At 44.6% G+C, this 21,764-nt stretch overlaps 2 protein-coding genes across 3 annotated transcripts; both read left to right on the forward strand.

The window, feature by feature from the left end:
* The first annotated feature begins 537 nt into the window (after positions 1 to 537).
* On the forward strand, positions 538 to 4,104 carry ciarta (circadian associated repressor of transcription a). The gene is made up of 6 exons (XM_084484567.1): positions 538 to 705; positions 1,489 to 1,836; positions 1,970 to 2,045; positions 2,177 to 2,255; positions 2,385 to 2,538; positions 2,720 to 4,104. Exons 2-6 carry the CDS (start codon positions 1,498 to 1,500, stop codon positions 3,083 to 3,085), a joined length of 1,014 nt encoding a protein of 337 aa, XP_084340693.1. The 5' UTR covers positions 538 to 705; positions 1,489 to 1,497; the 3' UTR covers positions 3,086 to 4,104.
* A 645-nt stretch (positions 4,105 to 4,749) lies between these two features.
* On the forward strand, positions 4,750 to 21,030 carry rprd2a (regulation of nuclear pre-mRNA domain containing 2a). 2 transcript variants are annotated; one of them, XR_014639353.1, is made up of 12 exons: positions 4,750 to 5,163; positions 8,522 to 8,651; positions 10,305 to 10,465; positions 11,818 to 11,870; positions 12,717 to 12,843; positions 12,957 to 13,132; positions 13,566 to 13,914; positions 14,300 to 14,506; positions 14,983 to 15,138; positions 16,064 to 18,243; positions 20,707 to 20,760; positions 20,890 to 21,030. XR_014639353.1 is itself a non-coding variant. In XM_084484651.1 (10 exons), the coding sequence occupies exons 1-10, from the start codon at positions 4,992 to 4,994 to the stop codon at positions 17,935 to 17,937; spliced, it is 3,405 nt and encodes a 1,134-aa protein (XP_084340777.1). In that variant the 5' UTR covers positions 4,750 to 4,991; the 3' UTR covers positions 17,938 to 18,905. The 2 variants fall into 2 exon arrangements, 1 of the variants encoding a protein (XP_084340777.1); XM_084484651.1 differs by lacking the exons at positions 20,707 to 20,760; positions 20,890 to 21,030 and having other exon boundaries at positions 16,064 to 18,905.
* The last annotated feature ends 734 nt before the right edge of the window (positions 21,031 to 21,764 follow it).

The raw sequence follows: 21,764 nt of genomic DNA on the forward strand, positions 1-21,764 counted from the left end.
ATTAGTGTATTCGAAATGCTGCTGCAACACTTAAATGTCAATTTGGGATATGAAATACAATAAAGTACTGGTTCTATCTATCTATTAAGCCCCAAATAAGTGTATTGGCAGTTTGAATTATGAAATGCATATCAACTCAATGCATGCATTTGATTTAGTTTCTTCTGTCTGTATATTTATTGGTATATTTTGTACTTTCATACAGTTCGTTTCTAACTGTCTAAATGATGATATGAGAACACTGTGCAAATCAACATGACAAAAATAATGCCGCGTGTCTTTTGTTCACCATGTGTACACCAGCGCACCACACGATCAACACGTGCGGGGGCTGGGTCTGACATGTACTTTTACTAACCAATCAGCTCTACGAATGTCGCTGAATGGTTCAACTCGGAGCAAATGGGAGGCTACTCTTATTTATGGCAGCCAATTGCAGCGCTCGATTCAGCACGTGTAATGCCCGTGGAGAAGTGTCAGTTTTTCACATGTTTTCCTGACCAAGGCTGGGACTGACAAAGTAAGGGGTATCCAAAGGCGACAGAAAGGGAGGGAAAGGGAGCGAACAAGACAACATCACAGGCAACATAGAACATACATACCGAATTACCATTGGGAAAGGCTGTGAGTCCCTGCAACTATCTGCTAACGTCACTTCGTTATTTGCGTTCCTGTCTACGTTATATCCACTATCCACTACTTGAGGTGAGAGCTTAAGGTTTGTCATTGTGTTGTTCCTTAACAATAATACTCATTATTATTGGTGTGAGTTTGTCGTAAGCCTTTGTTCTGGTTAACTGCGTTTACAGATATAACGGAAAAGCTTATGGTCAAAATGTTTCATAATTCTTATTTTTTTTATATTTTGTTACAATATATATGTAACATATTATTATATCTTGATATGGCCATAACGAGGAAATACCGTGTTTTACAGTGGCAAAGTTAAAGTAATTATACAGTAACAAAATCACTGGGACACGTTTTGCTAATATGACTTTTCTTTTTTTTAATAACACAGTAGCAGTAACAGTATAGTAACAGTATTTTCATACTGTAAGATTAATTTATATATAATTAAAATAAAATAGGGTTTTAAGTATATATCTCCTGTGGTTGTTCCTCTTTAGTTATTCGTGTTAAATCGGAGTTGGACACACTTCTTTCTGTTACAGATTGTGTTCTGGACTGGTATGCTGTAAGTGTAGCCAGATGTTGATACAGTTCTGTGTTCAGTGTAGGGGTCATTTTTTCATTGCAGTATTATATGGGGGCGGGGGTCGTATGTCGATAACTGGAAAAAAAAAAAAAAAACGGTGGTGGAATGTGGTGTTCAGCATTCAGTAATGTGATGTTCTACCAGTAGGTTGAACGTTTTTACATGTCAATGCTGATGTTCCCCATGCTGTGCTCTCTATATTTTCCTTTGGGGATATAATTACAAATAGTGAATTGTTTTTAAATCCTCGTCCCATCTCTTCTTTCCAGGTTTGAGGGATGAATTCGCTGAGCACGTCATCCAAATGGCCGTCCTATGACTCGCTCTCCTCCACCCCAAGCCTGCTCCTCAGCGAGAGCGAGCACACGGAAGATGAGGCCGACCTCCTCTCCTCCGAGGGTGAAGGGGAGAGCAGAGGAGGAAGTGTGCTCTTCTTGGCCGGTTGCGGTGCAGGGGCCTCCGTGGTAGGCTTCCCCTTCCCAGGCCACTCCTCTGACAAGCAGTGCCGCAAGTCGTGTCCCGTCGAGGCTTCACTGGCTGCCAAGGGCCCCTCCCCCGGAGCTGTCACACCGGCCTCCTCCTCGGTCTCACCGGGGGACACAGCGTTCGCTCAGAAAGTAAGCATGTATCCGCTTACATAATGCCTGTAAACCCTGCATGCTAAAGCTTTGAACATTGACTTGAAACCAATACGGCATTGAGTCATGTTGTTGGTTTTAATGTGTGTTCTCTCCTTCTCTCTCCCGCCAGTGTGCCGATTTGCAGAAATTTGTCAGACCGCTGATTGAACTACTGAACGGGCTGAAAAGGGGACGATTTGAGAAAGGTAATCCTTCTCATGATAACAAGCTTCTTCCATGTACTGTGGAGTGAGGGAAAGCCCTGTGGGTTGTAAATCTGTAATTGAGATTTATTCATTTTCAACATGTTCTAACCAAAGTCTCTGTCTATTTTCAGGTCTAACAGGCTTCCAGCAGAGCGTTGCCATTGATAGATTGCAGAGGATTTTAGGAATTCTGCAGAAGCCTGACATGGGGTAAGCAGTGGCAATATTGCACATCATTTCATGAAAACTTCTGGCAATAATGCTTTACAGTTGTACTTTTTTTTTATTGTGGCTAATTTTCCATAAATTAATTCCCTTCTGTTTTGATTTTGCCCATAGTGAAAAGTACCTACAGACCATTGTCCAGGTTGAGATCTTGCTTCGAATGTGGTTCCCTCAGATAAAGCCTCAGTCTTCCATCCCACCCACCAATGAGCGCGTTGTGCTGGGCCCTTCACGCTGGCGCCAGAACCAGCTGCATATCCCCGTCAAGGCAAGCCATTGACTGAATCTTTAAAAATGTCGGGACAGTACCGTTCCCCAGCACACATTACTCATCTCCTAAGCCTCAGTAATCCACTTGCGCTGTGTATGGTTATGAGATGTTCACGTTGGTGTGTGTGCCAATGCCTTCTCCTAATTGTCTATCTTCATTTTATTATTTCTCCCACTAGAAGCGAAAGATGAGCTGGTTGAACCCTGACCCCTCTGACACCATCTGGCCACAGCATCAGCAAGCCAAGCGTCATCAGAGCGGAGATCTGGTGGACTGCTGCCACACAGTGACTTCAAACAATGTTATCTCGACGCGCCTACCAGGGACAACTTCACAAAAGAGGGACAAGGAGGAAATCAAATCTGGGCTTCCCGCATGCGAACTCTTGGACAGTATCAACCGGCGGAATTCGTCTAGCAGGAGGGAAAACAGAACATGGAGAAGACTTCAGGACTCCCCACCTCCCTCCCTGCGTGGCAGCCCGGCTACACAAGATGGCTCTGTCTCGTCGAGCTCTGCCGTTCCCACGGCTGACTCACCTTAACTGCTCCCAGTTTAGAGGTGGAATGCTGCCAGACAGTTGAGGCCTGAGCATGCCAGACAACGTGAAAAGAGGGCGGGCTGCGAATGACATCACTTCGAAGCTAGCAGTTGTTGAGTCGTTAGCGACATGGGACCTTGCCAAGGCATTGCAAGGGAGAACTGCTGCTTATTTTAACACTCAACCGTGGGATAAATGGAATGGAATGGAATACACCACTATATGCGCACTATATGACATTGCACTATATGAACACCTTCATTTGCCTATTGTTCTATCGGCAATTTCATTTTCATATGTCCGTTCATATACACATTTTTATGCATTTCATGGGTTTGAAAAGATTAAGGTTTTGATAATCCAATGTTTGACGCATCTTCCCAATCAGTGCTCTATTTTCTATTTTGTCGTATCAAGGAACAGACTTGTAACTTCAAGATTTTTGGAGATGCATACATGTAGGCCCGTCCTTAAAGTGAAGTAAAGGATCTTCCATTGTATTAGTCCTACTTATAAATCAGGACTTGCACAAGTCAAACAATTCTGGCTACAACAATAGAATCTGTAGTGCAATCGAAATGTAGCTATTACAGCTATTACAAATGATACTGCACAGCGGGGACAATTTACAGGCATAAAATGCCAGCTAAAATATGAGATATTAAAAGTTGTATGCGCACTTTGGATGATAACGAGAAGATATTAACTAATGCCAATGACCAATCATCTAGGTATTCTTTTTACTTAGATTTACTGAAAATAAATACTACTTGAAAAACAATGTTCAAATGGCTTGTAGCCTGGTAATTCAATCAGAATTTAGTTTGGTTCTTGACTGCACTTATTTATTTTAATGTTTTTATTTTTACTCCTGCTCTTTTGACACTGTGGGTTTGACATTCTTGTTTTGTCATTTACAACATACAAACACATTGTTTATTGGCCTATGTATTTTGAATCAGTTTATGGTAGCATCTCAAAATAAGAGTTGTATGCAGAGGACAATAAAACCATGTGTTCCTGTTTCTACATTTGTGCTATTAGTGAGAATTTTTTTTTTTCTTCCGTATGGACATAAAATCAACTGAAAACAACATCCTTGTTGCATCTAGGTTTTATTATATTCTAATGTAAGTCAATATGACTTACATTTTTCAGGTATAATGACATTAATAACGGAGGAGGCTAAATGATCAGATAAACAAATATATATTATTGGATTTTTTTCTTAATTTTCCAGATAGTTAATGATTGCCAATTCACCTGAGATATTTTTTAGGCCTGTTACAAATAGGCAGGTCACATCTTTCCATCACATAGGTTTTTGTAATGATGTGTTTAGTCAGAGATCTTTACATTAAGTCGTTTAGGGCAGGCAAATTTAATAACTGGCGAATGCATGCTTATACCTTAATTTTTTCATTATGACATATCTTTGGTCAATTTACTGCCATCTGAACTCTAAACCTACATTGAACAAAGATAACGTACCAGACGATTAACGTTTGGAATAGTCTACCAGATGGGGGCGCTAAAAAACAAAAGATGCACATGCACTGGGTGGCGCGATAATGGCGCTGTATTTGCGGAAGCGACTCCACGAGCAACAGACGAGTAAACAGACCCTGGTTAATCAGACCAATGGATGTATGAGACCAACTCACAATGTCACAGCGCTACTACAACTTTTAGCTCTAGCTGTTGAATGAAAATTCAAACTCAATATTGATTTGTTGTATGGTGGATTAGTTTCCTTTTTATAAAGGCAGAAAGTACAATACCTTAACTACCATACGGAACGAGCACATTTCCCCGGCATTGGTCGTGTCGGCTAGCCGAACTAGCAGGTAGCAACCGGCTACGGCTAACCGTGTGGTGATGGTCGTAAGCAGCGCTAGCTCCTCCAGAAATGGCTGCAGGATCAGGCGCTTCTGGCGGCTCTCTAGAGTCCAAACTAGACAAGAAGTTTCAAACCGTTTCGAATACGATGGACTCAATACAAGGACTATCGACATGGTGCATCGAAAACAAGAAGTTTCACAACATGATAGTGCGATATTGGATGAAATGGTTAAGGAAATGTAAGTTGCTTAACTCATCTCGAACTGGTTAGCCATGCTTGCTTTTACTATTAATTATTTTATAGGTAACAGATATTTGATAATTATGCAAATATGGTTCTACTTCTTCTACTAAACATAACTATTTGTAATATATTTAGAATGATCTTGTGTTTGGTCCAACATTGATAATGGAATAACAGCTTGTTTGGTATTGGCTAGCTAGCTCGTCAGGCTCAGAAGCCGCTCAGAAGTCAGCCGGGTAGTAACCACCAGCTAGCTCGTCAGGCTCAGCACCTGCTTAGAAGACAGACTGATAATAACTAGTTAGCCAGATCTGTTTCGTAAAGTTGGACTTTAATTGTAATTGTTAAAATGCATTTCCCTTCGATCCCATCCGGCACCCATAGCTGTCCAACTTCTCGTACTCGTATCATATTTCTTGTCAGGGTTATTCATGAAGCAAATTACTGAATGATTTGTTTCAAAACTGGACTTATTCTTCTTATTCACTAGTTAATGAATTTATCTCTGACCTTCTGTAGTTGCGTTAAGATAAGGGATCATGTTCATGGCTGGCCAGTGCGTATTATATGAGCCGAGTGATTTTGGCCGTCTATGGTTATTATTAATGTAAATACTGTCTTCCGGATCTGAATCACATTTTCTGATCTTATTAATCTTCCATTAAATATACATTATTTTCATGTTAGACAACCTATTTAATTTGAAATGAAAGTCCTTGAAATTCCAATCACTCTATTTTGGTGTCTTAATGGCATCAGCATGTGTTGGTGTCTGAGGTGATGTTTCAGTTTATTACAAACAGTATGATGTGTAAGATCAAATGTTTCGTAAGGATATATTGACATTTGACCATGATCCCTGTCTTGCAGATGTATTGTGGCCAATTGAAGCGTGTTTCCTGTAACACAAACTCAGTGAAAGCAAATGCTCTCACCTTTCAAATGAATATTTTACCACAGTAATCAGGGGAAAGCTTGTCTTTTAAATAAATGACAGGATCTGAGTGTCTACTACTAACAGGGTGAGATGACAGCACTGTGTTGAGTGAAAATGAGTGTTTTCCACATCACAATTTGTCTGGATATTATGCATGTGCAACATGCAAGAGTGCTACCTCTAGCCTATATTACCCTGCCAATGCTGTGAGATGTTTTAGGAGTTGTCTAAATATTTTACGTATAACCAGTATTGGTAGAACAGTGCGATTGCAATATTGCAAAATAACAATCACACTGATTGAAGCCTTCATTGGACTAAAGGGCAAGTATTCTTTGTAGTAGACTGCACTTCTCCGGGATCAACAAGGTGATTCTCTCTGACCGTCAGACACACCGTTAGGTTCTCAATGTTGCTTGGTTATCTTTTTTTTTTCCTTAAAAACAATAACAATGAAAGTATTAGTGTTTATATAGAACCATGCAATTAAGTCTCTGCTTAATGTAAAACTGCAGGAAAATGGGAGCTTTTGAACTGTGAGCAGGAGCTGTAAGAAGTAAGATGACTCACATGTATATTTAATGTAACGCTATTGCTACAGACATCCCTAATAGCTATAATGAAATATAATTGATATCGGTTACCATCTTAAATTTTATTTTTTTGGGGGACTTTGAGTGTGTGCATGTTTATGCGATGTGTATGTGGTGAATGCTTTTATCCAAATCTATTTACATAAGAGGTTGGTTTATAGGGTGTAGGTGTGCCTGTTCCTTTGTAGAGATACCGTTTCTACTGAGAAATTTGATGATTAATGGCTAGGGCAGTTATGTGTCTGCTTCAGTTATATGCTATGGATAGGTTTGGTTCAGTCCATGGATTGATAACCAAGGTATTTTCTAACATGAATGCATTAGTATTGATACGTTGCATTTATTGAACTTCATTCTTCTTGTTGTCTTAAATATGTCTGTCACTTCGGAAGCTCTCAGAATGGTTCCTCCACTGTCCTCTTGTGAATACTACAAAGCTAGTCTTGGTAATGTAGTTCTGCTCATTGCCCCTATTGGCATGTTTATTTGTTTCACGTATTTCAGACCAGCATTTGGTCTTGGAACGGTATAGGCCACTTGAGGACACTTTTGGTTGTTGTGTGTTCAATAGTTGATGACTGAAAAGGGACTACAAATAGTTTCACCCACTATTATTATAATTCCTTGTCAATTCAGGCGTCCATATTGCTTAATGTATATTATAAGAGGACAATGTCTTTTGTGGATAGGCCTACTCAAGGGTGACTTTTAGCCAATTAGAGGGTTCATGGAAAATAACAAATCGGATTACGTGAACTGGAAACGTGTCCGTCGTGTGTGTTTCCTGGGTGTGTTGTCTATGAGCTGTGTATGAACCTCTGTCTTTATGAGATGTCACACTGTTATTGGTCCATCGCTTGTCACAATTTGTTGCATACAGTTTGAATATTTTTCTTGATTTGAAATATTAATTAAAGCAGTAAGCGGCCCTAAATACTAAATAGTATTGTTTAGTCATACACCATTCAATGTAGTATTATGCTATCTTTTCCATCATTAGTTTGTTAAGTGCATTAAATTAATTAATTCAATTAATTAGTGTATATTAAACATTGTTCTGCCCAAATTAATGCTAGCAATAAATGTGTTTTAAATGACATAATTGCAGACAACTGTCCTCTTTACAGCAGAGACAATTAAGAATTCTCCCTACAGAAATGATCATAAAAAAATACATATATATAATCATCCATATTACCATGCCATGTGGTTAATCCCGTATGGTTCAGAGTGCAATCATTTGGTTTTATTGTTTGTTACATCAAATTAATGTTGCTAATCATGTCTTTATTCTTGCCAAGCATAGCAAATTTTGACCATTGCACAAGGTCTCTTAACAATGTGGACGAGTTATGTTGGAGCCTGCGTTTGATATTGCACACTTCCTCCACTGCTAAAACAATAGCAGCCAGTTACACATTTATGATGAACCTTTAGGGAGAGGAAGGAAGGACATTATTTGTTAATGTTGGCCTGTTAAAATGAGCATGCGGACACGTGAGAGGATTTTGTTACTGTTTGTAACTGAACTGTAAATAGTACAGAATGTAAGTGTTTTTCTATTAACGGTTGTTTTTGTTTTACTGGTAAAAAACGGAATCCAGTTACATCTTGTGCTATGAAAATGTCAAAATATTGATCTCTTTACTGGACTCATGTTTGCAGGCAGATCTTTAGCAAGACATGGATTTGTTAATACTGTCTCTGGTATCCATGATGGGAATATCACCAAAGCCAAATATAATGTCGTTGTCAATATATTAACATGCAGTCGTGCATTAGCATTCGTTGCTCCCACTCAGTTTGTTTCTTGCGTCCAACAGCTGATGCAGCACACCGGCTTAACCTGGTGTACCTGGCCAATGACATCATCCAGAACTGCAAGAGGAAGAACGCCATCGTGTACCGAACGGCCTTCGCCGAGATGCTTCCCGACGCGTTCCTCATGGTCAAGTGAGTGGTCCGACACGCCGCACATAGCTCTGGAGCTGAGCTCCAGTCCAGTAGGCTCAAACCTTTTGAGTCCTCTTACCTCTCGTCATACAGGAGGGCTTGAACCCACACGTTGGCACACTTTAAAGGTCCCATGGCATGCTATTTTATGGATGCTTTAATATAGGTATCAGTGGGCCCCTAATATAGTACTTGAAGACGTTAAAGAAATTCAGCCTTGGTGCAGAGTTACAGCCACTACGAGCCAGTCCCACAATGAGCGCTCCACAAACGTGCCGTTTTTAGGGGCAGGTCAAGGTGGAGGGTGGGGGTGTGGCCCTGAGCAGCTTGCGGCCACGGTACCATGCGCTAGTGTTTACAGTGGAACACTGAACACTCTGGGTGCTCCGGCGGGAGTCCTGGAGCTCTATATCTAAATAATATTATATTTAGATATCTATATAATATATATTATCATGGTCAAAAGCTGTTTGCTCCTCCGGATGATATTATGCATCTCAAACGACTGTGTCGGGTTCTCAGACGCCTCTGGTTCTTCCACTTCCACGTCAATATTAAGTACAGACTGAACCGCGAAATGGAGGAGAAGGCGATTGTTGCCCGGGGTTGTCTGCGTCGGGTTGGTTGAGAAGGAATTGGGAACTGCGACATGGAGGAGAAAAGGATTGTTGCCCAGGCTGCCCCCGGGGCTGCCTGCTGAACGCTGGCCACCCCCGGGGCTACCCACCCAGTCCCGCTGCCGCGGCAGCGGTCCGTCGGAGCCCTGCTGGCTGCCCCTGGGGCTGCCTGCTGAACGTTGGCCGCCCAGCCCCGCTGCCGTGGCAGCGGTCCGTCGGAGTCCCGCTGGCCGCCCCCGGGGCTGCCCGCCCAGCCCCGCTGCCGTGGCAGCGGTCCGTCGGAGCCCCGCTGGCCGCTGGCTGCCCCCGGGGTTGCCCGGCTCTGACGGACAATCCTGGGCAACAATTATTTTCTCCTCCATGTCGCGGTTCCCAATTCCTTCTCAACCAACCCGACGCAGACAACCCCGGGCAACAATCGCGGGCAACAATCCCCTTCTCCTCCATTTTCGCGGTTCCCAATTCCTTCTCAACCAATGACGCAAGCTTGCGTCATTGTGTTGCGTGTTATGTGCCATAACACCAACAGCAGAACGGTTATCCAAATAACAAAGAACACTTGCGTTACAGTGTGTGTATTCACACACACACATCTGGCGCTCGCAAGGTCCTAGCTCATTGTCTCATTGGCGGGCCAAATTCTCTGGGCGGGCCAAGCAGAGAAAGGGGATGTAACCTGGTCCCGTATGACGTCATACTTGACCGGATGCCAAATCAAAGCGTTTCAGTGATCCTTTTTTCAAAAACGGAGTAAGATAGCTACTTCTCGGTTTACACCTAATGCAATTTTTAGCTACTGGGGGACCATAGGGAGGCTAGGGGAACTCAACTTAATGTTAGAAAACCTCATAAAGTGAAATTTTCATGCCATGGGACCTTTAACTTAACAGTATTGTGTGAGGGGATAATGTAGATATTTTCATTTTAGTCGAGTGAACAATGCTATTTCAATATAGTGGCTATACCATCAGTGCTAGGGTGCCAGGTGTTTTGTGTTCAGGTGCTCTGTGTTAATCCCCCGACCCCTCCCTTGCAGTAACGACGGCAACCCCAAGGTGCTCCGGTCCGTGGAGAGGATCTTGTCCATCTGGGAGGAGAGGAGCATCTACACGGGCGCGCTGATCAGTGAGCTCAAGGGCTACCTCAAAGAGGAGGTGAAGGAAGAGTCTCCTCCCGACACACCGGCGGAGAATAAAAGTAGGCCGTCCCTTGTTTTGTTGTGCCGACGAAGTGACTGTCCAAGCACTCTCACTGTATTTTTAATAGGCCCCATCCGGAAAATAAGACCTCTTATAGAGGCTTTTGAAAAGTCGACTGGCATGCCAAAACAATCACTATTGACAACAATAGATGGATGGCATTAGATTACTTGTCGATGATGCTTTTGATGCTTTTATTTTGGTGCAGACTCTTTATTTTTGGTAAACTGAAACTCAACTAGCCTGGTTCCGCCCGCCTCCGTACTTCTGCTCAATTTTCATTTCACTTCAGTACTAGGTCTGGGAGTGCTGTATGTTCGAACGTTGTTTCTTTTCCCTCAAGTTTGTCCCTTCAATCAGCGAACAGGAGGCGTGGCCTGAGAACAGTGACGTACAGGTCGTGCGCGAGTTTCAGTTGTAATCAAACGAATACCAGGAAGCAGCAGGAAGACCATGGAGAAAGCTATTCGGTCTGTTGTGGAAACTCTGCCGAATATAGATAAATTAAAGCCAGATTTATTTTTTTGTTGGTGGTCAAGATGTTGTGGCGCTTCTTCCCACGGGATTCAGAAAAAGTTTAATTTTCCAGCTGGCTCCGTTAGTGGTGAAGGAGTTTGCTAAGCATGAAATACGTCACAACCAAACGTTAGCGATTGGTTAAGGCAGATCTGGAGTGGCACTGGGCAGAGCCAATAGGTTTTAAACTTCAACAGCACCCGCCTTCAAGTGAGAAATCATTGTCTCTATAGCTGTTCTAGACCATCGGTATGAATGAAATGAGTACGAAGGTCTAGTTAGGACTAGGCTAAAACTCAACGGGTCGGTTAAGTGAAAAGTGAACTGTTTTAATAATGCGATCTGTTTAAATTTTTTTCGTTTCAAAAGTCTGAAATTATAACACACCGTGGTTAAATACTTCATCCTGTATTGTTCCAAGGGTGCATTCTTTACCATTAACGGAACACCTCTGCCTTGGGACGTTGTGTTACTATTGATGTGTTACAAATTCTACATTAAAAACCCCGGTCAACTACAACCATCAACCAGATGTTTCCTAGCCAACGCAAAAACAATATGCTGAAATCGCGGCAGAAGAGTGTTTACATTTCAGCTTATTAAATATATTATTTTTAATAATGTACTAAGAAAATATACCTCTGCTTTTCCTTTGCTAAATCGCCAGCTCCATCGTACATTATTTTCCAATAAAGGGACACCCCGGAGCGGTTTATTACTTACTTATCTGGCATCACTAGCTTGCATATGTTTCCATAATGCAGAATAACTCCAGAGATGCATTGTATACGTTATTGCTTTTTATTTTCAACATTTTCATTCATTTTCTTGCAGCTCCGTCTGACTCCAAAGCTGCCCTACAGTCCAAGATTGTTGCAGAGTTTGTGGTGAGCAGTGAACTTGATCCAACCTGTAACCCCTGTCTGAACTTTGCCAATGGTACTCTGCCATTAATAATATATTATAATAACATATCATATTTTCTCTAGAGGTATATGTATGTCTGTAATAGTAGCAATGTCTGTAATAACAGTAATAGTAGAAAATTATGATCAAACCATAGTGAGTTGATTAAGTCAACAAAGTCTACATATTATAAAGAACTGGAGAATAGTAGGTCAGATATGAACAACAATGGGAAAGCCTTGTTGAACCAGGCCGGGGGTAAAGCCTTTGGGACTATAACCCTTTACCCCTGCTGTTCTGTCTATAAATGGTGCTGACGGGTACTGAGTCTGCCTCGCCGTTCAAGGTCAATTCGACACAGGACAATAATTCAGGCTCTTGAGCGCAGCCCCGAGTCCTAAAAGCTGGTATGTGATATAAAGGGCATGGGATGTGCTGAATATACTCTCTGAGCTATCCATTCATATTAAACGCCACACTGCTTGTTTAAGGACAAGAGGTGTTGGCTTGGAGCCTGGAAATGGTGCCTTTCAATAGCTGATCCAAGACAATACACTGTACTACGTGTTACTACTGAAATGCTTAAAAATATCGAAGAATTTGGTTTGATTTCACGGATAATGCAAAGGAGGCATTTGAAACACAAGGAAGTTTCTTCAATGTCACGTGGACAATCGTCTGATTTGGTGCAAATGTTATATTTGTATGTAATTATGTCTCCTATTCGAACATGCCAATGACCCTGTTATTGTTGCCTGATCTTTCCACAATGTGTAATCATGGAGTGTATTTCCCCCCTTGTCTGCTGCCTTGTCCCTGTGCTCCAGCCCGCCGCGCTGGTGGAGCGGCTGTCCACCTACAAGAGCTCTGTGGAGGAGGTGGAGCTGAGGGAGAAGCAGCTGGCCGCCATGAGGGTGGACGTCTGCAGCTCGGCGGCACTCAAAAAGCTCAAAGGTGCTCCCAGTGTATTCCAGTGGCTTCATCCCATCAGCCATATCCCACTCACAAAAAGATCCTAAAGTGACGAAGAAGAAAGAGTAACCTAAACCTACATTTGATTTCTGCAGACAAGGCCGGAGGGAAGAGGTTCTCCCGGGACTTTGAAGAGGGAAGCACCAAGCTGCAGGACTTTGTCAAGTTCCTGGACCAAGAGAGCAAGGGAGGCTCTGGGTTACTGGAAGCCCTGGGCAACGCAGACATCTTCTATGAAATGCAGTACCAGGAGGTCAAGATTGTAGCCAATGTAAGTGAATGAACACCCGCACCGTATCTGGGTTGGTCCCAGGTACTAGAAACTAAAATCAAATGGCGAGTGTACAGACCAAACATCACCCATGGTGCTGTAGTAGCCAGTTAATGTTATTCGGTGCTCTAACATTGATGAGGCCATTGGACTAACGGTTCCTTAATGTTCTGCCATGCAATGATTGGCCATAGCACAGTGTGTGTGTGTGTGGTGTAAAGTACACCACCCTTAGAGATATTTCTAAAAGTTGATCCTCCATCCGCATAATAAATAGATAAACAAGGCAAAAATATGTAAAAGAAGACATTACAACAAGTGCAGTTCACAGTACTATGCAGTGCATTCAGGATCTGACAGTGGAAGCCCAACACGGGCTATAAGAACAAGTTCTTTGTCCAGTACGTTTACAACCGTCTGCTGACCTCTCAAGGCGTACCAGACCTTCGCCAACCGGGTGTCCCACCTCAAGCGCAAGCTGGACGCCCTCAAGAGCACGCTGCCCGACCTGGACGAGTCTCCCATCCCGTCGCCCTCCGCCGACGCCCCGTCGCCCACTGGCTCCGAGTCCCCCTTCCGGGGCATGATGGACCTGTCCCACCCGGACCCCGACCTGGACGGCTCCGCCATGGACGACGAGGCGGAGCGCCCGGCCCCCAGCCCCTTCTCCTCCCCCGGGGGCTCCCCGCCGCCCGTCTTCCCCGCGGTCGGCGAGAACGACAACCGCGACGTGGAGGACATGGAGCTGTCGGACGACGAGACGGAGGGCGGCGGCATCATAGGTGAGACGACGGTAGAGGCGGAGGGCTCGGGGATGTCGGCCAGGGGCCGTTCCCAAACTGTCACTCACAAGGTCCCCCAAGGTGTGCTTTGACACGAAGGGGGCAGGGCAGACTGGAGTGCCATCGGAAACGTTCATACGTTTCTTTTTTAGTGGAAACCTTAGTGTTTGAAGAACAATCGCACGCATTTATGGAAGTTACTTCTGCTGACAGAGATCCATTCATTCTCCATTCAAAGTAGTGAAAGAAAGTATTTCATGTAGGCCCAAAGCTACTCATTCGCCAGACACACACTCTGTAGCTTAACAAGAGGCTAACTGTAGCGTTTTCATTCCAAGTAACCCCCATGTTTAACGCCCTCCTCTTTCCTGTTACTTGTCTGCAGTTGAGGAGCAAGTCACGTGTCCCTCCCCGCCCATCCATGTGGCCAATCCCGTGGCAGCTAACGGTCAGCCGTCGTTGACAGCCACGCTCGCACCGGTCCTCCCGACCCCGCCCGCCGTAGCGCCGGCCCTAGCCAGCGTGGCTACCGTGGACCTGAGTAGGATCGGTGCGCTCCTCAACAGCCTGAGCTCCGCTTCAAAGACCACCGGTGAGTGCTGGCCGCCATGTTGTCCATAAATATATATACGAGGACTGTAATTGGCTATGATTATCCAATTGTAAAGCACATATTGGTACTCAGACTTGATTAACTTGTACAGAAAGTGCAGCGGAGTGCACTTGCTGTTTCAGAGCATTAGCTGGGAGGCTTCCTCTATTACCGGGGATTTGGTAATGACTTTGGGGAAGCTTGGGCTCATACTCAAAAGAGTGTGTGTGCATACAAGCTTTGAGGCCACATCTAGGGTTGGTGTCCTAACTAGGAGTTTGTGCATAGTGGTCAACCACGACAAGGTTGTAGCCGATATCTACAGAAAGAGAATGTAACATGTTCATGTAAAAGCGGCAATCTGTTGTGTTCATGTAAAAGCGAGTGCGTTGTTACATTGTCTTGCTGTCGATCCAATGCGTGTATTGCTGTACGTCATTTGACCATGGCTGCAACCCCCCTGTTTCTCTCCTCAGGGCCAGCATTGGACAGCCCCACCTCTCCATCCCCGGCCCCCACCCCTCCGGCCCCAGCAGCCTCTCTGGGGAACCGCCTGTCCAAGGGGGACATGACCGCCGAAGGACTCCTAAGTGCTCTGAGCAAAGTCCAAGGACAAGGAAGTAGCCTGCAGGGTGAGAACACACACCTAACAGAGGCTACTGAGTAGTAGGGTGGGTGGGGGGGGTGTCATATCTCAAGATTTGATAGGATTTTGATTCCTGAGGTCACAATTAGATTCTAGATTCTTAATGATTCCTGATTTTGAAGCCATTCTCTATTCACTACATAGGGGGTACTGAATTCAGGATCTACTCAAGTCTGCTCGGCACTATGCAAGGCAATATTGAAAAAAATAATGGCATGAAAGCAGACTAAAGTGTGTGTGTATAAGATGATGTTTTATATTGGATAAAGTTATATGAACTGAGCATAATGTAAACACACAATGCCAAACCTAATCAATAAATACCTCTTTGGAACTTTTGTATTGGTTCAGAATCAGGGAAGCGAAGTATTACGATTCTTGCATGGAAATATATTCTTGATGCGCCCCCTACTGTCTTTGGGTAGGAGGGATATCCATATTATCCAATAAGCATGAGCCATTTCTAAACATGCAGAGTGAGTTGTAGTTACTCCCTATGCTGACCTCAGAGCTGGGCCATATATTGTTGTATATCGACATTATGTGATGGACTATTCATTGCACGGTTCTTCTTCGTCTTTAAGCAAGCGTTGTAACAGGATACAATTTACTCTGCTTATTGTACCGCATAAGTAATTAGGCCATATGCTTTGTTTCCTAATCCACATGACTATGAGCTGTCAGAGATGCCACCCTGAATGGATGGGAATTGCTGAATTCAAAATATTATTATTATCCATTTCAATGTCCATTTCAATGTCAAGATATTGAGTGCAAATCTTGAGGCATTCCGTTTTTATTTTTTATTTTCCCGTTATATGACCATATCAGATTTCCTAGCGTCAGATGTTGGTTTTCTCTAATTCCTTATTTAAAATATCGTTATTCCCTTTTCTCCTCACCCCCGTCAGGCCTGACCTCTATGCTAAACAGGCCAGCTCAGAAAGTCCCTGCTGACACTCAGCAAAGCAAAGCTCCACCCTCCCTTCCTCCCCCCTCCACCCTGGCAGCACCACCACCAACAACAACAACAGCAGCAGCCGCAGTAGCACCACCACCAGCCACAGGCAACCCTCCACCCTCTCTCCCCCCCGCGCCTTCTCCATCAGCCTTTGCGGCGAAGCAGAGGGCCGGTCCTCGGCCTCAAGTCCCCGTCCCCTCCCGTGGGGCCCCGCCCCCGGCCTCCCGTGCGCCCTCCCGTGCGGCGTCCCATGCGGCCTCAGCCCTGGTGCAGGCCCTTCACCGGGACATGGACCTGGCCCCAGAGCCCGAACCGGCGGCGGCGGCCTCCGACAGCCTGGAGTCCAAGATCCACAGCTTCCTGCAGGGCAACCCGGGCTTCAGTGCTTTCAACCTGAGCTTCGGCGGCGACACGGTGAAGACGGCGGCGGCGGGTGTGAGCCACACCCTCAGCCCCGGGGCCGGAACGGACACCCGCGACGGGACCCCCGTCCGGGACGAGGGCGGGGGCACGCCCACTCAGGACGAGGTAATGGACAACCAGGCAGCGCGTAAGTTCGCCTCTGAGTCGCTGGCGGCGCCGCCGCAGCCGCTGAGTACAAAACAGTCTGCCCAAGCGGCGGGGGACGTCCCGTCTCCTGGCACGTACCAGAACAACACCTGGCGTGCGCCCAGCGAGCCCGCACAGCTGCCCCGCCTGCAGCAGCAGCAGCAGCAGCATCAAGGGGAGCCCCACAACGGCCAGGGCTACCAGCCGTACCGACCCGCTGGCCAGGAGATGGCCATCCCTGGGGCGGTGGCCCCCGCTGCACACTACCAAGCGTTTACTGCAGAGCAAGGGTCCCGCCTGCAGCCCACGGGGGGCGGCCAGGGCGCTGCCGGCGGCAACCAGACTGGGGAGGGCTTCCGGGACGATGGACACAGGGGCTGGTACGAGAGCAACCGGGGCCACGGCGCGGTCACACCAGGGGGCGGTGACGAACCACCGGGACGGTACCGCTACCAACACGATCCGATTCAGGAGCCGCACGGCTTGGCTACTCAGCAGGGTCCCGGAACCACCTCTGAGTTTTACAACAGTAACCTCCCCCCGGTTCCCAGGTTACCCCCGCCACCAGCGGGCTTCGATGAGCCCCATCCTGCAGTCGCAGGCGAGCATCGCCCCACCCTCAACCCCGAGATGGAGGGCGTTCCAAGGCCCCAGGCGGACAGCATCATCAGTGGGATGGTGGTCCACGACCACCAGCACAAGTCAGTTTTCGGCCTTGACGACCCTCTGTACGAGCGCCGTGACGACCACTACCGTCGCCCGGAGGACCTGGCTCGCCCGGATGACCCGCGCTACCAGGACGACCTCGGGCACTACCGCGAGGGCCCCTATCGCCCCGTCGCTCCCCCTTACGAGGAAGAAGGGCCCCCTTTCCAGCCCCCCCACGACCCTTACTTCCGCCCGGATGATCCCTACTTCCGAGAGGACAGCCCGCCCCACGGGTACCCGAGGGGGCCCCTCTCCCCGTCCGAAGGATTCCACTATGACTTTCACCCCCGTGACTCCCCTCCTGTCTCGCACCAGAGGAGGCCGCCGCCGCCCCATCCTGAAATGCGGCACCCTGGCCCGCGACCTCCCCTCCGGCCCATGCTCCACCCGGGACACCACCCTCGTCCGAGGGGGCCCAGGCACCCAGGTCCGCCCTTCCCTCCCTTCCGCGGCGGGCCCGATCCGTGGCTACGAGGCAAACGTCCGGGTCCAAGAGGCGGGGGGCCCGGCGGTCCCGGGGGTCCCGGTTTCCCCCCGAAAAGACCTTTCCTCCCACCCCGCTACTGACTTGGCAAATTGCACAGAAACTCTTATGTGCACGTTCATGGAAGACGACGCCAGCGGGCCGTGGAGCCCAGACATGAACCAGAAGGGAGGCTGGACGGGGTTAGGCTGCAGTGGGCTCAGAAAGACAATCTGGAAATCGAAAGCAAATTGGTTATCTGGTGAGTCTGGACCGGGGAGCCGGCGAACAGCCGAGGATGAGCAGAGGAAGCCTGAACAGGAAGCCAGAGGGAAGCCAATGGAAGTGGAGATTGTGAGAGGATGCTGCCAAGCTGACGGATGAGGACAGAAGATAAAAGAATATAAGAGGTGGCTATCTAAAATTCACTTTTTTTGTTAAGTTGTTTTGTTTCTATTCTAATATCCATTTATATTAGAGTTCATAATGGAGCTCTGTCTTGGCAAAGTCCACAAGAGCTGCATGGCATGCTACTGTGCATGCATTCAAGTAAACTTAGTTATTTAAAAAAGAAAAACATTTTTTCAGTTGAATTTGACCAAGTACTTATTTTCTCTTGAGGTTGACAGGAAATCTAGTTATTGTTCCACTGTTTCTCTGTGAAAACGTCTTCAACGGCTCGTTTCAACCGATAGTCTTCACCGCTCTAAAACTCAACTTTGTTTCAATGTTGTCGCGAAGAGTTATTTTAGATATTCTGGGCCTCTTTACAGTAATACACATTTGTTCGGCCAGGGAAGTAAATTTTGTAAGTGTTCCAGCACCAAATGTTGTGTTTTGAAGTGACGCTTTCCTTGTTACTGCGATGATTTAAATACGGCGACAGACTTGCGTATAGTCCAGTAGCTCAGAGGATGGTTCTGCAGCTTAATTTAAAGAGAGAGAAATGGGTCTTTGGGAGGATTTTCTGTCTTTAACAACAGACGGAGAAGATACGAAGTTCATTTTGGAAGACGACGAAGATTCTTCTCCAGCAACATTTTATTTGTCCTGACTTAATAAAACTCTGACATTAAAAAGACTGTGTTCTTATTCATCTGCCTTCATTCCACTGCCTGAAATCATAAACCATCACATATCGAAACAGGAGGTATTAAAGAGGATTTTCTAAGACTATTGCTATTCGCTACAATGTTTAAAAAAATGATTGCAACATTTTAATTAAATTAATGTTATAGTTTAAATAAACTGAAATATCATGTGAAAATACAAAGAATCAAGTCAGGATCTATATATTTTTGTATTTTAGTCTTTCTGCTAATTTCGACTTTGGCGAGTGAAAAGGTCAAACTACTCTTCAGGTCACAATGGTTGAGCCAACTTCAGCACAGTGGTAGTTACGTATTCTAGTTTGGACCTTAAATGTTCTGTCTCCATCCTGAGGGACTTCGACCGTTTAGAGCAGCGAATTATCTTTCATTGCGCCATAGGGTTTGTAATTAGGTGCAAATGCTTGTTGGATGGTATTAAGTTTCTCCTATCCCCTCAGATTCAATTATTCAGCAGTAATTTTAGTTTGGTTGGGAACAATTTAGTGTTTTTGGTTTGTCACAAAAGACGAAACTAATAGCTGAGTGGTTGCTTGTTTATTCCAACAATTTTTTATCCATTTGAGAAGAAAACGGATCAAAAAAGTGCCAAATTTGAATAAATTGATTGTCCACTCTTATTTTAAACATATTAAAACAAACTTATTTGAAATGACTTTGTTGAAATAGTAACATTTTAGAATGATAACCATTAGCAATGCATTCAACAAAGAGCTTTTTTGAAAACTCCTTCTCAATTCTCAATAGTTATGCAATACTATAAAATCCAAAGGGCTGCTACTGCCTTAATTGTTATTGTAGTGTAATAGCAAGGCCAGTTAAATGTGTAACACCCTTGCAAACCTATATTTTCCCTAACGTCTCCAAGTGGGATTCCTGAACTGAACAGCAAAATCCGAATCAAAATTCTAAATTGATTTCAAAGTACAAATACTTAATTTCTCTGTATTTTCTATATACAGTATGTACCTAAATCTATTATTTGAAAAGTATTTGTTTTTAATTGCTAAATTTCCCCCCACACTTTCCCTACATTTTATCTTAAAATAACTTTTAACACAAACACTTTAACCCAAAGCTGTAGCCATAATTGTAAAAATGTTTAATACACTTTTTTGGGAAATGTATTCGATTTTATATAAACCCCAATGTATTTTACCCCGTTATTTGAAAACAATACAAGGTTGTCTAATGGAAGATTCCTTAGATAGGACTCACCCTTACTTGGATTTTACAGGCCTTAAAGGTCAAACATTGTAGTGCGTTATTTGTTCAGAATACTATCATATATCTAATCCTGCCGCTAGGTGTCAGTAGATCTTTTCCCAAAGGTTACATCATATTTAGTAAGGCTACTGTAGCACATCGCGTCAAACAAACACCGTGGCCCAAATGATATGTTAAAGCACGGGCTTTTCCCCCATTTCTTCGTATTTATTTACTGTATGGCTTGACTATTCAAACGGGGATGGTTTGTCCGCATTAACGCTACCACACTTGTTGTGATGCTTCGCACATTGGTGTCAATGGCAAACGGCGTGGTAGTAACATTAGATTGCGTTTATGTTTGGATGACATCCAGACGCGTCGACCCGTAACATATTGACGCACTTCAACGATGCATTACGTGTAATGGCTTGCTTACGTTTAGTGCATGTCTGTATATAATGATCGCCTAATTTGTTCAATCATTGATTTTTTTTTATTACTAATCTAACTTTCTTCTCTACTCCTCCCCCCCCCCCCCCCCCCCCCCATTCGCAGGCCTTGGCCAATCTCACCTAAAGATGGGACCGTGTCTTGTTCAGCCATTTTCACGTTAGTATGAATGAATCATATTCAACATGTGCCCTTTAATCTATTATTTTAGCTGTTTGTTTGCTTGCTTTTGCTGAAAAGACGATCACAGATATCACTCTTTGTTTAAATATTGTTACCTGTTTTTAGATTTGAATTGGAGGAAAATTAACGGGGAAGTTGAATGGACGAGTCGGTTTGAGTAAGTATACCACAAACACGACATTTGGCTTTCTTGCTTGATGAGGCACACATCGATCACATACCTATCCAATGTTGTTAATTCAAAAAAATCTAATATTAATTGTTAAACCCTTATAAAATGTAGTGTTACATGTTGACGTATGTTTTTTATGCAATAAAAACGACTTTCCCCTTATTGTGTGTAGGTCTATTATTTGTGGATTGTGTTTAAGTGTGTCGACTTAGGCCTACTATTCGACTGGTGAATCATAGTCATGATTCACTGTTATGTCGATGTCCAAAAATCATATTCAAAACAAACGACAACCCGTTAATTTGAGGATAGTAAGCTACCTACTTCATATTTTTTATTCTGAGAATTGTATTCTAAATACATTAATTGTGCAAATTAAAATGTAATTAATGTGATGATTTTAATATTCACATTACCATACCAATATCATGCAATAATAGGCTAATTTATTGCCACCCGATGGTAATATATATATAAAATAAATTAAATGTAAATGATGGGCGTGGCCAGGAGGCGCCACATCACGGATAAACGAAGCACGCGCGGGATGATCTCTGCTAGATAAAGTCCTTCAGCGACCCGAGTATATTGGGGCTGAAGGGTCAGTCGTGGGCAGAGATAGGATTTAGCAACCGATGGCAGATGGTAGTCCCGCCATTTGAGGTTAGCTAAGAAGTCTGAGAATATGTTGTGAATTTGAATTCATTCCCCCCCCCCTCCCCCCCATAGAGTGGGGAGCTAAATAAACGCCAAATGTATGCCTACTATATTCTTGTTATGGTACATTCATTGCTAGCTGTAGTATGTT

The sequence above is a fragment of the Micromesistius poutassou genome (assembly GCF_964030765.1).
Source record: "Micromesistius poutassou genome assembly, chromosome: 20".
Taxonomy (NCBI): Eukaryota; Metazoa; Chordata; class Actinopteri; order Gadiformes; family Gadidae; genus Micromesistius; species Micromesistius poutassou.